Here is a 14,659-nt window from a genome sequence, read left to right as displayed (position 1 = left end):
AAAAATATGGGTACTCCCGCAATACAGTACTTTTTGCAGGTTGGCATGTATTTCTCCGTTCATCTCTCTCACTCAAATAACAAATATCAGGGGGGTAGCCGTGTTAGTCTGGATCTGTAAAAGCGGCAAAGAGTCCTGTGGCACCTTATAGACTAACAGACGTATTGGAGCATAAGCTTTCGTGGGTGAATGAATCCAACGAAGTGGGTATTCACCCACGAAAGCTTATGCTCCAATACGTCTGTTAGTCCATGAGGTGCCAAAGGACTTTTTGCTGCTTTCTCAAATAACAGTTACCACAATATTGCTTTGAATGTCATTTCTAGAAGTAGTGCCCCCCAAAGCAATAATTGTTAGAGCAGCATTCCACTGGAGGAGACTCTAGTTGGGTTTGTGACGTCATTACTAGTATTCCGACCTTCTGGAGTGCTTTTCCAATGACATCACAAGGTGCTTCTACCAATGACATCACAAGGTGATATTCTGAGATTCCTGCAACTACTGTATTTCAGTGCTCTCCCTATAATCTCTTACTGAGTGTTGTTTTATACATTTTAGCCTGCTAAAGCGAGAGAAGATTTTTAACATATTATGACTAACTTACATCCATTATAAGTTCACTGAGCTCTTTATCCATCATCCACAATCTATTCTCTTTTAAATGTCACCCTAGAACTTTCTTCTATCAATTCTGCTAAAGATTAATGGAAGCAATTTAGAAAGACCAACACCCTCTTTGAAAAGGCCACACCTCAACAGATATTCAATATGGAATTTATGGTGACTCAGACTGAAAACCATGTACACATGCTGCAGTGATTTTTTGCTATCTGTTTGATAGCTCTTACATCCTCTATGTATTAGTTGGGGGGGGGGGGAGAATCAAAAATAAAAAGGAAATCTGCTTTAAGCAGATAAAAAAATGATGAAAGCTTCTTAGCCATTCAGTGATTGAAAAATTTACATTCCAAATAGCTTATAAGGTTGTAGTGTGATAGACCTCAAATAACAGAATGAATTATATCCATATTATAAGGTCATGATCGACATCTGGACTAAAACTGGATACAAATCAATTTCAATGAGGTTTTATCTGGATATTACTAGAAATACATACTGTAAAAAGCATACCTTTATGTATATAGTATGTATTTATATATTCATAGCAGCATGCTGACAAATTACACAAACTCAAACATCACAAAACTGCTGCTTATTTATTCTTTTTCTGTATTGTTTTGTTATATCTGTAAGACAGCACAACAGCATTTGTGTCTATTATGCAAAACTCAGTGGTGCACATTTACCATCTTTGGTATAGTAACCATAATATAAGTATTTGCTTACAACATTAAAACCTTGAACTTAGACCTCTGCCAAGGACACACAAATAATTAAATCACTTCATTCAAAATTTTTGCACTTAAAGGAAATTCATTCCAGTGGTAAATTTTATGTTTTGCTAGAATTATCTTTGTTACCATTTTACATTTAGCTAACTGCAGAAAGGTATGAAAACCTGGAGATTACCCATAGCTCCTTTGAAAGCTACTGCTGTGGTAGTACAGAGAAATACCTCTCAATTGTTTCAGATGAAGTGAAATATTTCTCATTATAGTATCCTAACTTGCCTCTCTTGCATATCAAAAGACAATATTCCATGCTGCATACTTGGATTGAGAAGCAGAAATTTCTGCTAAATAACAGCAGTTATTTAGTGCTGCAGTTAGAAAAGACCATATGCACAGCAGGTTTCTTATTTCCATAAGGCTTTTTGTTTGTTTGTTTAGTCTACATTGACAAAACACTCCCCATTTTGTTGCTGTGGCCTTTGTTACCTGCTTCTACTCCATCTCTGATAACTAAAACCTAAAAAATGTTTTGTGGAATCACCAAGCCCTGACAAAACAAAACACATAACATACATGAATGTCTCTATCACATCATTTCTGTTCAACCTAATCTTTTTCACATAAAGCTACTGTACAGTGTCATAAAATACTTTGGGAAAAATCAAATTATTCTTATCTCATTTACTACTAAGACCTGGAAGACATGCTGTTATTTCTTCTCTATGAAGATTTTTGTAATTCAAACTATTAGAGTCATGACAATTGTGGGTGGGGGAAGTGAAATGGTGTTTGTAACCCAAAATGAGAAAAGAAAATCTAAATCTGAACAGGACACTTAACAAGAATCAAATTATTTACACAAAATAGTGTTTTATACACACACAAACACACACGGTAATTCTGTGAGCAACAGTTACTGCACAGTCCAATATAACTACATAGCGTGATTCATCTAAAGTACTACAGCACAAAGAATACTTGCCCTCCCTCTCTCATTAAATTTCTCTCACTCAGAGACTTTCTAAAAAGAAAAAAATTGAATTCATAAAAAAATTTCACAAATGTAAGTCCTGATAACAACAGCTTCAAATAATTGGCAGAAATATTACATATTGTTACTGTCTAGTTATGTTGATTATTTTGGTAAAGCCATTATTTTTACCTGTAAAATGTGACTTCCCAAATGTGATTCAAATACTTCAATGGCAAGGGCACTGGGGCTTCTCCTGCGCTGCGCACCTATAACTGAATAAAAAACAATTATGTTCCAATGTCTGCACATTCAGTCACACTGTATCCCTGATTACACCACTGGAAAGATACTATAGACATGGACTCTTGCATTTTTAAACACCACTAGTGTTAATTACAACTTTGCCTTGCACTATAGTAAGTAAAATCACCGTATAACTTTCAGTGATTTGAATTTTGTGGCTTAATATTATTCTTTTCAAAACTGCTAAAGTGCCTGGGAACTATGAAAATGAACATGCAATACTAACAGCTCTCAACCTGTGGCCCAATCAGCACATAGTTGCAGCCCATGTGACACCCTCAGGGCCATGCAGGTAGCATATATATTGTGTGGATGTGGCCCACATAACATATAGAGAGCTGGTAAATAGATTGAGAACCACCCAGCTATACAAATATGGCCCAAGTCCCGATAGAAGTTTCTTTGTTCATATTGCTGAGACTATGGACCAGGTGTGGTAAAAAATAAGAAATATTAAAGTAGAAGATGCTAAATATAACGCATGTGCACCCAAATGTGCAGACAAAAATTACTCCATAATTGTAAAGATAAGAAAGATGTCTTTCTGAACATGCTACCTCCTTCATTTGAAAATGAACTGAAGGACAGAAGTGCCTGAAACAGTCATCATTTGCAAACAATTTCCTCACTATGATATCTGAGGCATCAAAACTATTTCCTATTGTAAGTATAAGGAAATATTGCAATATCCCAGATACCAAGGTAACTGCTGTGTCTTCAAACAGCAATCTCCATACTATTTGTTAAAATTAATAGTTTTAAAAATAGAAAGGGAATAACTTGCAGCTATGATTTCAAAGGCAATGATGACTAAAATAAGAGAAAAATCAAGAAATCACACAGTAGAACTTTCGTTAATCTCGACTTCATATGGTGTGCCAGGAATAAGAAGACAGTAATAGATGCCTAAACACAGCTAAGCAGCGGAGGAAGTAACCTACTGTAGATATAGAGCTTTTTGTTTTACGTCTAGCTCTGCTTGAGGTAATTGGGGACAAGGGAGGTGGAAAGAGGGGAGATGGGTTAAGGAGACTCCCCTGCCCCATTGCAGAAGGCAGACATGTTCACATATTCACATCTAAGACCCTGATGGAAAGGTGCCTCTGGAGCACAAGAGACAGTGTTGCATCTCTACACACCACAGTGCCTTGAAGACATAATCTAACTCAATGTATTTAGCCAAGCAACCTCAGGGATAAAGTTTGTAATTGGTAACAACAAATATAGAGTACTAGACCAACAGAGTAGTCCAAAGCTGTTACTGAACAGGCTAATTCGTTAGCAGGCTGATTATCAATTGTCCAATGAAATCTAATTTTAGATCAACAATTTGTCGGAGTTTTCAGTGATATCAGGTGCCAAATCTGATATCTGCACACAAAGGTATACGTCAAGTAATGACAGGGATGTTGACTTATAAGTGTAATGTCACTCCTTACTGATGCTTCATGTAATTTCCTTGCAGGAAATTCTAAACTATTTACACTGGACACACAAGTGACTTCATTGTTAATAGATTCAGGCAACAGCCTATAACAGTTACAAATGGTTACTGCTCCAAATCTAATATTTCCATGTCATCTTCATCTACTCTCTGAAAGGAAACCAAGACCATACATAAAAACAGCTAAAAACAAATGCATGGGGTTTTCCCAGATTCTTTCATTACACACTGAATTGAGACAATAGATTTTTATGTCATAATCAGTTATGCACTTTTACTCCATATAATAGCTGAAGAGATATGTCACATCAATATTATACTTGTACTTGACTTAGTTTCTTACTAATCAATTTATTTTTGGTTTTCATTCCACAAACTGACCCCCACTTCTCTAACCCTGAATAGCTTTGCTCATCAATGCTTTTTTCTCTCTTTTTCCCATAGCCACATTAATGCCTGTAATTTGCAGGATTTTGATCAAGTATATGATTTAGGGACAAAATTCAAAGCATTGTAAATTCTTTAGGAATACTGCGTCTGCAAATGAACTGGTCTTCTTTCCCTACTCATGGCTCTTATTCTTTAACTCCTCCCGCAGTCCTCCACACACAGGCTCATATTTAGAGACGATCCAATCCATCTAGCTTCCCTACCCCCTGAAATGCCCTGAGTAGTTAGCATGAATAGGACGTGCAGCCATGTTTGTTTGGGAAACTTTAGTTTTAATTATAGATAGAGTAAAATATACAGCATTGTAAAGGTTATCAGTGTTCTCACTATGATTACTATTGGTAAGTACTGCACACAATCTAGCCATTTCATTTATGGTTTACCAGAAACCAAGTGGGAAAAATCTACAGGTTTTCCTTAAGCATTGTTTCTTCTTTTTATATGATCATTGTTTAAAACAAACAAACAAACAAACAAACAAAACTTAACTGGTTCTCTTTCTTTCAACTAGACTGTGATTTATTTTTCACACCAAGCCTAAAGACATCACCACTCAGATATTTTTTCTGATTAATGTTCCATTTCTATACACCACTCCCTAAAATCCACTGGCATATTTTTAAATGTAGCTGATTTACTGATTATTGCTTCCAGTTCTACAGTGTCAGTTGCACGTGATGGTTGTTCAGCATGCATATGACATAATTTGAATAAGGTGTATGGATATGATCAAACAGAAATCAGTAAATGATCTGCATGTGGAGTTTTAAAGCAATATCTGTGATTCAGAAGCCTTTTTAGTAACAGCTCATCTGTCCTTTTGCACTTTAGACCCTTTCAGTTTCAAAGTTCAAATTAAAATACTCCAATATAAGTAAGCTGACGTGTGAAAATGCAAACTGGACTCAATAATCATACCTTTAATACTTGTCAATCAAATCCACTAAAAATCCACACGTCTGTCTTGGTACATGGTATCCATGTACATAAATATATTGTACGTGTTTCATGCCATTCAGTTCAATGTCATTTTTATGGCGCTGGAACGCCTCTTGATTTATGTGTTTTGCCCTTATGCAGGTGATGTGGGGCTATAATGACAGGTCCTAATTTTACAACCAACATAAATATGTTAAACAGGAAACCATTATGGCCTCTGGTAGCCAAGCTCCAATGCTAGCATTATTGGTAACTGAATAGATCTTAAATATGTACTTCTTAACTTGCACTTTATTCTTTCTTTGTACTCTCATTATCATTTTGGCATTTTGAGGAACGAGACAGTAATGTTTTGATAATTCCAGAAAATAGAATACAATGCTATTTTCCTCACTGTTCTGCTTTCATTGACTCAATATTTTACTTTTTCCAGCCTCAAGCAGTAGATTTCATGCTGTTCATCTGCATCAGAAAAATAATACTTTAGTATACCAGGGTATATCAGATTGTAACATTTCAGAAACATGATGGGTTTCTTATGCAATTTGGCAGTCCCGTAACAGAGTAGACTCACGTGTGCTGAATGGGTCACTTATTAAACCCAATCTACAGCCTTATTCCCTTCATCTGATTGCCCAATTTAAAGACGCTACTTTTAAAAATCTACATTAGATATAGGATGCTCAAAGAGCAGAGCAAAATAAAACAACGTATTATGTCTTAGATTATAACCTACTACTTTGCAGTCGTGCAGGTGACTAAGCCATCCTCCACCCACCATGCACAATTATATAGGGTTTGCTGGGATAGGGAGTCTGGATGCAATCAGGGGAAGCACTCTCTGACACACCACTATTTCCTATCACAACAAAGCAGACAAGGAAGGACTAGGGTATTAACAGACAAAAGCAAGAGACTAGATGAAGTCATATTTCCACTCTTCCACCCTTCCCATGTTTCAATTGGCAGTGGTGACTAGGTGCCAGGCAGGGTCTATGCTCTATCTGGCAGTGCAATTGATGTGGCATACTTCAGCTGCCTGTCATGGAATACAAGGTGAGGGCGAAATTTGACTCAGAGAGGTGCCTCTCTGAGTCACAATTCATTTTTGGAGCTTTGCTTGTGCCAGTGCAGTTATATGACAACCTGTGTCCTGGACTAGAAACAAAGTATTAATCTAGCCCATTATGAATAAGGTAACAGACAATTGCTTCAGTGAGGTGCAAATCTTACAATAAATAATCTATTTGCATAAACTGGTTACTTACCTGTTTTGTGAATGAAATCTACCAGCATCACTTTAATTAAACTGGTTCCCAGCGGAAACGCCACCACAGAAAGTTGAATTGTTTGCACACGTTATTTCATAGAATTTCCAAGAAACCTCGAGTCCAAAGGATCTAGGATTTCTAAATCAGAGAACCTCAGCTGATCATTGAGCTGAGGAGCTGGCCCTATATTTTTAAGAAAGGGCAGAGTGGACTCAGAACTAAACAGTCATAACAGTACCTTATTTTTAATATTTCAAAAACTAGCTTGGGCTACAGAATCACAGGTTTTCGAGTATTCACAAGATTTCCAAATTTCATTATGAAGATTCAAACTGTAAAGTGCTTTAGTGCATTCAGGAAATAGAAGCATTTTTACTTGGTTTAGTGAAGCTACTGAAATAATTAATGCTGAACCAACTAACTAGCACAGCAATAAAATACCTGAACAAATTTGGCACAAAGGACTATATATAAAATGCATAATGCAATAAATCCGTGGGGGGGGGGGAGACAAAGAACTTCATAGCCATCACACACAGTGCACACGCAGTGGGGCGGAGGGTCAGTCCACTGCCTTTCCCCTTAGCTGAGCCATCCGGGGTGCATTAAAAATAGGGTGACCATATTTCCCTATGCTGAATACGGGACTCCTGGTAAAATTACTCATATTCAAGCAAGTTCAACTGCAATCAATCAGAACTATGCAGTACAAAAGTTCAAATTAACATAAATTTGACTGAGCCCCTGTTAAAAAGAAACACTGCATAGTTGGATTCTTTTTATTTACCTTCTAATCTGTAAGGCTTTAGGGTTCACACAGGGAGAGGTTACACACAAACTCTCATACACTGCTCTCACGCGCGCGCGCGTGTGTGTGTGTGTGTGACCAACTGACCCTCCCCTCCCTGCCCTCCATGTCTGGCTAGGCCCCTGGGACAGACTCACCTCTCCTGATACCTGACACCGCATCTTCCCAAGGCAACATGTGGGGGGCACACAGGGTCACATGCCCCCCCCTCAGATTTCTGCCAGGGTTCACACCAGAATGTGGCCAGCAGCAACCTTTTGGCACTGTGCAGCAGGGAAGGGATGGGAGCTGCTTTCAGCCATGGGGGATGGGGACGGAGGGATGACCTGGCCCATGTCTTTGCAGAGCTCATCTTCCCCTCTGCCCCCCACTTCCCTTTGGCTGGAAGCTGCTTGTCCCTTCCTTCCCGCACAGTGTCGAAAGGCAGCTAACACCTCCAGGCTGCTGCTGACCACCAACATAACCCAGCCACTTCTTGTCCCCTGGCCACAGCACAGACAGGAAGGGGTTAAGCCCTAAGGATGCATTGTGCACCAGGGCCCAGCGAACCTGACTGCAAAGGCTTCAGAGAACCCATCCAGAAATGTGGGTCAGCAGGGGCGGGTGCAGCCCCACACACCCTGGGGGCAGGACCCAGTATGGGTGTGTGTGTGTGTGAAGAGGGTGCTAAGCCCCTACCCGTGAGACTAGTGTGGAGCCTGCAGGGTGGGGGCATGAACAGGCTGGAAATCGCTTCCCCCACACACTCCAGAGCTTACCTGAGGGGTGGAGAGGCTTCCCCATGCTAACGCTGTGTAGGTCTTTGGTACATGCAGGGCTTGGCTCCTCCTAGCCAGCGCCCCGGGCTGGAGGGTCTTGGGCTTTCCTGGGGCGTCAGCCCAGCCAGAGGCAGGGGCTATGCTGATGGACCAGCAGGGGGAGCGGCAGGCCCTGCATGCTACATCTTCGCCCTGCCACCAGCCTTGCATACCCACCCCCATTGTTGGCCACTGAACCGCCCCCCCACATCTGGTGGGCGAGCGGCTGGTGAGCAGGAATCCGGCCAGCAGCAGGATTCGTCAGTACTAATGTGGCGGGGAGAGGAAATACGGGACAATTTGCCTGTTTTTAAGAAAAAGTCGGGACTCCTGCAGGAGGGCTTAAATACTCCTTAAATAAAGGGACTGTTCCTTTAAAAAACAGACATCTGGTCACCCTAACTAAAAAGGGGATGATATATGTGACAGATATGAAACTGCTCTGTACTCAGTTGTGAATGCTGTATGTTGGTTTGGCTATGGGAATGTTATTATATAAGTATATGAAACAAAAGGTATGTCTACACTAGGGGCTGGAGGTGTGCCTCCCATCTGTACTGACATAATCACACTACCTTTCATTGATGTAGTGTGCTAAAAACAGTGGCATAGCCAGAGTAGCATGGGCTAGACATGCAGAATACAAACTCACCTGAACACCATGGATACAACTCAGCATGGGACTACGCTGACATGCAAGAGGGAACTTTTAGGTTGCACCAGCACAGGCCTGTTTGTGCACGGCACACTAGTACGGACTAAAATTTACAGCCCCCAGTGCAGACTTACAGCCCTTAGTTAGCTTTCGTCATCAGGGGAAAAAAAAAAAAAGACAGCCCTATCTGTTCGTACTCAAGCAGACAATATACACATTAATGCCTTTGAAGTTTGCCTCTAATAATGTGGAATCAGGAGTCCAATTGGACCCACAGAATGGGAGAAAAGATGCCAACTTGAAACCTCATGGCCTTTCAGGCAGGAAGTCTCAAACAAAGTGCTTGGTAGTTACAAGCTGAACCTCTAAGGAGATATGAACACTGACAGAGGGTCAGTCTGAGAGCCAGTGGCTGGAGGAGTGCAGTCTGCTTTGCTTGCTATGCAGTCTGTTTTGCCCTTTCTGGGATAAAGTGGTGCCTACCTACACACGCAAGGAAAGGCTACGGTTTATATAGGATAATATGGATATAGGCCTTTTGTTATGTTTAACCCTTTTCCTCTGTTTCCTATCTTCCTATGGACAAATAAATAATATTGTGTTTTGACACTGCTTTTCTCTGTCACTGCATTTTCATACTGATCACAAGTCCTGGAGGGAAGTCCAGCTGGACCTGCTGAAGACATGCTTGGTGAATAAGAGTGCTGTGACCTGGGGACCCAGTCTAAAAGCTGGTTGGATCACAAGATTTCGTCCTGAGAGAAGTACAGGCATGCGGCTGTAACTTGGAAAGGGTGCCCCCGGAGAGACCAAGCCAGGGTGAAAGATCCAGCTCACCCTGAACCATAGCAATTGATGGTCCGGAGGGATATCCAAGATTTGGGTCTACCATAGCAGCCTGGTGAGCATCCACAAGGTAGTGATCCTCCTGGGATGTAACATAATGGCAGAATATTTCATCTTGGTTTAGTAAAGCTATTGAAAACTTTAATGCTGTACCATTACCAACTAACCATCGAAGTAATAAAACATCTGAACAAATTTGTCAAAAATGACGGTATATAAAATGCATAATGCATATATGATAATATGATATATAATAATCAACTTAAAACACTAACAATGGCATTTAAAATCTATTTTCATGTATATTAATTGGTCATTCTGGATGCATACTGATGCATCGGGGGGGGGGGGGGGGGCGGGGGATAACTCAGTGGTTTGAACATTAGCCCACTAAACCCAGGATTGAGAGTTCAATCCTTGAGAGGGCCATTTAGGGATCTGGGGCAAAAATTGGGGATTGGTCCTGCTTTGAGCAGGGGGTTGGACTAGATGACCTCCTGAGGTCCCTTCCAACCCTTATGATCTATGATGTCCATCTTCTAGTCATGTGTGCATCTTTGTAAAATATGCATACACTGTTGCAGTACATAGCTGTTAAAGTAAACCAGCACTTTCAGCAGATTAAGTGATCAGATGTCAAGAATGCACTTGTTAACTTGGTATGAAAGTATTATTTAAAATGGAAACTACAGGTAAGTTTTATTACTTGCTTTCCTATACCTCATCTGGCACACTGCATAAGTACATTAAGCTCCAAGAATTAAAAATATTTAACTCATATGAATATTTAAAATACTTTAACAAATGAGATTTGCTTTAATATGTCTAGCTGTATAATATTTAATTATATTTTACTCGCAATTCTACATCTTACAAGGGGCTAAAGCAGGCTGTTGTCAAAGGTATGGCACATATCATATCACTTTTAATCCCATAAATTGGGTTGGTGACAACAGATTTTAAGTTTGCATTCCTCCAAGATGTATGCTTGCATTCTTCACCCACCTCAAAACATTTGAGATTCAAAATTGCCAGAAAAAATATGATTCAAATGGTTGTTTTACCACAAATCTTCATGTGTTTTATGGGTCTCCTCCTGGCCTAATTACTCCAACTCGAGTTTTCACTGAATAAGCAGAGCAAGATCAGGCCCCAAATGTCTTTCTTTTACTTTTTTAACTTCTCAAATTAAAATGAAAAGTTCTATGTATGAAAAGACATGCAAACCTTAAACACACACATATGCAAGATTTTGAAATATTTGACAAGTCAAATAGTTGTGTGTGGTTTCTTTTAATTTGTACTTATTCATACATTTTAGAGACTGTATATCAAAGATTTTTTCTTTTCATTGTGAAGGATGACGGCTTCTCTGTTCAAGGATTTCTAGTCATCTAAGTAGAGAGAGTTCTCCATCTGTAGCTGGGGGAGGGAGCACTGGCCTTTCTCCCACAGTCTGGTAGTTACTATAGGAACTATTGTGCCTCCTTCAAAAGGGTTACAGATAGGGTGATTAAAATTCTTCATGGGAGAACCCCCACTCCTGTCCTTGACAGATGAAATTCTTCAGAGAGAAAGCTAAGCTTCTAGTTCAGGAATGACAGAACCTGAGAGAATGAGGTAGCAGAGAGTGGCTTTAAACAGAACCACAGGAAAAAACTGCTGGGGTCCATAGACTCTTCAGAACTCCAGCAAATGGTGAGGTGTTCTAAGGCAGTTGAGAGGAAATCCTAAATGGGTTTGTGGGGCTAAGAAGTAAAACTAATCTGAGTTAAAAAATGTCTGAAAAGGTCTTTTATTCTCCTGGAATCCCAGCAAGTTTATTGGAAACTCCCAGGAAATAGAAACAGTAGGAACATCCTCAGTGCATGAAACACAACCACATTCAGATATTATTTTCAGAGTAACAGCCGTGTTAGTCTGTATTCGCAAAAAGAAAAGGAGGACTTGTGGCACCTTAGAGACTAACCAATTTATTAGTTTATTGGTTAGTCTCTAAGGTGCCACAAGTCCTCCTTTTCTTTATTCAGATATTATGATTCCCAAAAGCTATTCTTAGTTTACAGTCTAAGAGGACAAGGAATGTAAAGAGGGTCTGAGGGAGAGAGATACGATAAAACATATTTTATACACATATATTTTATACACATTCACAATTTTTTCCTACTATTAAAAATAGATAAAGTAAGTACCAACTAACCCCACCTATCCCTCAACTTGGTCCAATATTAATTAGATGTTTCCTTATAGCAATCATGGCAGAGCTAAGTCTTGAGAAAGGTCTGAAGGAGATACGGGAAGTGGCTTTATGGTTTAGTCTAGGGAGGGGTGGTCCAAACATAAGTGGCAGTGTAGAAAGCAGAGTGAAAAGTTAAATAAATGAATGAGGGGCATTGTTGGAAGAGCAGGGGAGGTAGAGGTGAGTGTGGAGGAAAAGGCAATAAAATTATGTGGATGTTAAGGCAGTTCTAGGGGAGCTGGTTGTGGTAATAAAGATGAGATAAGGGTCTCCAACAGAGTTTTGGCTGATGTGTGCCTAAGAAAGTGTCACAGAGAAGAAAACACAAGATTTGATACCACCTGGATGTGTGAAGAAAAAGACAGGGAGGAGACAAAGATGGGATCCTTAAGAAGTTTGGAAATTTGGCAAATGTGCAGATAAGCATTCAAATTTGAGGATATTTGTCCAAGCACAAATACAGAAAAGTTCAGCCACACCAGACCAAAATCACATCATTATGATAACCCCAGGATGAGTGATGGCTTTGGAGTGCACATCAGAAGTAAATAGAAGAAGCTGAATGTTTGGAATAACAGGTCTAAGGCCTTTATTTTCAAACCAGTATTAAAATTCCTCGGGAAAGAAAACCCCTTTCTGACAACAGTGCTACACAAATTGCTAGTGTCACTGATTCTGTTCTGGGAAGGAGGGTACGATATTAACATCAAGTCAGAGTTACATACTGTCAGACTATACTAGCTGGTAAAACTAAGAGGCCTACATCTGTTGTCTTGAGTTTTTCCCCCCAGTCTGATCCCAAAGGCTCATGTCATGACATTTGTAACATCTGCTACAAATGCTGAGGTAAGTCAAACACAACCTTATTACTTCCAGTCTAATACTCCATCCATCCACACGGCTTTTATATGTCACGAGTATGTCAAAGGGAGCAAAGGCTATTGGATCTACATGAAGCAAGCAATTTCTGAGAGTCAAGTAAGGGAAGTATCTCTCTGTGACATCCGCCAGTCTTTGTCTTTTTTGACTCTTGGCACGGTAATTTCAATGTCTTCCCTTCTGCCAAAAGAATGGGCAAGCAGCTTCCCGTTGGAGCCAGTACAAATGCCTCTTTATACATTAGGCAGTAGTGTATTACAGTACGTGAGAGCTGCGATCAACATCTCCCAAGCTTCCACCAAGTCTAAAACACAGCCAGGCTCGGCTAACCTGACTCCTCTAAATACAACTCTGTTGTCAGGATTGGTTCTCCCAGGTGAAACAAATTCCCCTTCTCCCCTCTCTCAATCTTTTGACAGCATTGGATTCTGTGCATTATCATATGGGCAATATTTATCTTTTAATTCACAATATTTGGAGACTGCAACTCTAACAGATCAAAATTGCAACAACAAAAAAGTTAACTCTGGGATAAGCTGCTTTGCAAAATGCCATCCGTCCCATAGTTTAACATGGGATGATGGATGTGGATTTCTATCTGATATATGTGGAATTCTTGAAGATTTAAAACATCGTTGTTAACTGCCTATCATATAGTACGCCACCACAGCTGTACTACCATTAAAAGGCACTGTACGCCAAAGTATATCTCGACCTTAAAACAATGTGAACATTTCAAAAATACCTGGGCAAGAAGCCAGCCATTCATTATAGGGCTGCAACTGCCTACTGAGTTTTCTTTAAAAATATTCATGCCCTCTTCTAACAGTAATTGGCATATGTTTTTAGAAACTAACGGCTTTAGATGTGACTGGATTAGGCAGCAAGCTCAGCAGTCAAGATCAGAAAACAGAAACACACATCATATGCTCACAGTCCTGCCTTTTCATTTTATGATAATAAAGACAATGTAACATTGCATGACAACAAAAGGGAAGTAAGGTATTGCACCTGATAGCAATAGAATTCCTGTTTTTTACATCTATGGTACGTTCACTTTCTTTCTCTGGCGTATCATCATGACCATACTGAAACTGAAATGAAGAATCCCAATAAGGAAGGGCAACAACCTCATTTGAAACAGCACTGGATTTTGCACATTATCATATGGGCAATATTTATCTTTTAATTCACAATATGAGCTTTTGGTCCACAGTGAAGATTTAGAAATACACAGCACTGCTCTCACTGAATGTAGGATGGCTCTCAGCAGTACAATTCAAAACCAGCTATGATGTAAACAGGCAGCAAATAACCCAACAGAAGGATTCAGAGTGGTAGCCGTGTTAGTCTGTATCAGCAAAAAAAACCCCAAAAAAACGAGGAGTACTTGTGGCACCTTAGAGACTAACAAATTAGCATGGGGTGTTGATGACTTTTAGATTAAGACTGTTGGGCTTTGATTTCTCATTGCCAGGTTAAATGCTCACTTCAGTGACACTTCATGTTTCTCCTTCACTTACACATGCAATAGCCAAGAAGAAAGTTAATGGTAGCTGAATAACAGAAGAAATAGCTTCTGAGGGTGATTTTTAAATAAAAGTTTCTTATGGTGCCTTTTGGTATATTTTCCATTTAATGGTGTCCGGTTTGCAAATTAATTCCAATTCTGCAGTTTCTCATTGGAGTCTGTTTTTGAAGTT

The 14,659-nt window shown here is 39.7% G+C and overlaps 1 protein-coding gene across 5 annotated transcripts in view; it reads right to left on the bottom strand.

The window, feature by feature from the left end:
• The window catches only part of NPAS3 (neuronal PAS domain protein 3), an 844,272-nt gene that overhangs the window by 427,243 nt on the left and 402,370 nt on the right, over positions 1–14,659 (bottom strand). For all 5 annotated transcript variants that reach the window (XM_073348989.1, XM_073348988.1, XM_073348990.1 and 2 more), the window contains one exon: positions 2,515–2,597. In XM_073348989.1, the coding sequence (XP_073205090.1) occupies positions 2,515–2,597 (83 nt within the window). The remainder of the gene's footprint in view (positions 1–2,514; positions 2,598–14,659) is intronic.

Source organism: Lepidochelys kempii, chromosome 6 (assembly GCF_965140265.1).
Source record: "Lepidochelys kempii isolate rLepKem1 chromosome 6, rLepKem1.hap2, whole genome shotgun sequence".
NCBI classification, from domain to species: domain Eukaryota; kingdom Metazoa; phylum Chordata; order Testudines; family Cheloniidae; genus Lepidochelys; species Lepidochelys kempii.
Note: the sequence above shows the minus strand (reverse complement) of the source record. Positions and strands in the feature narration are given on the sequence as shown.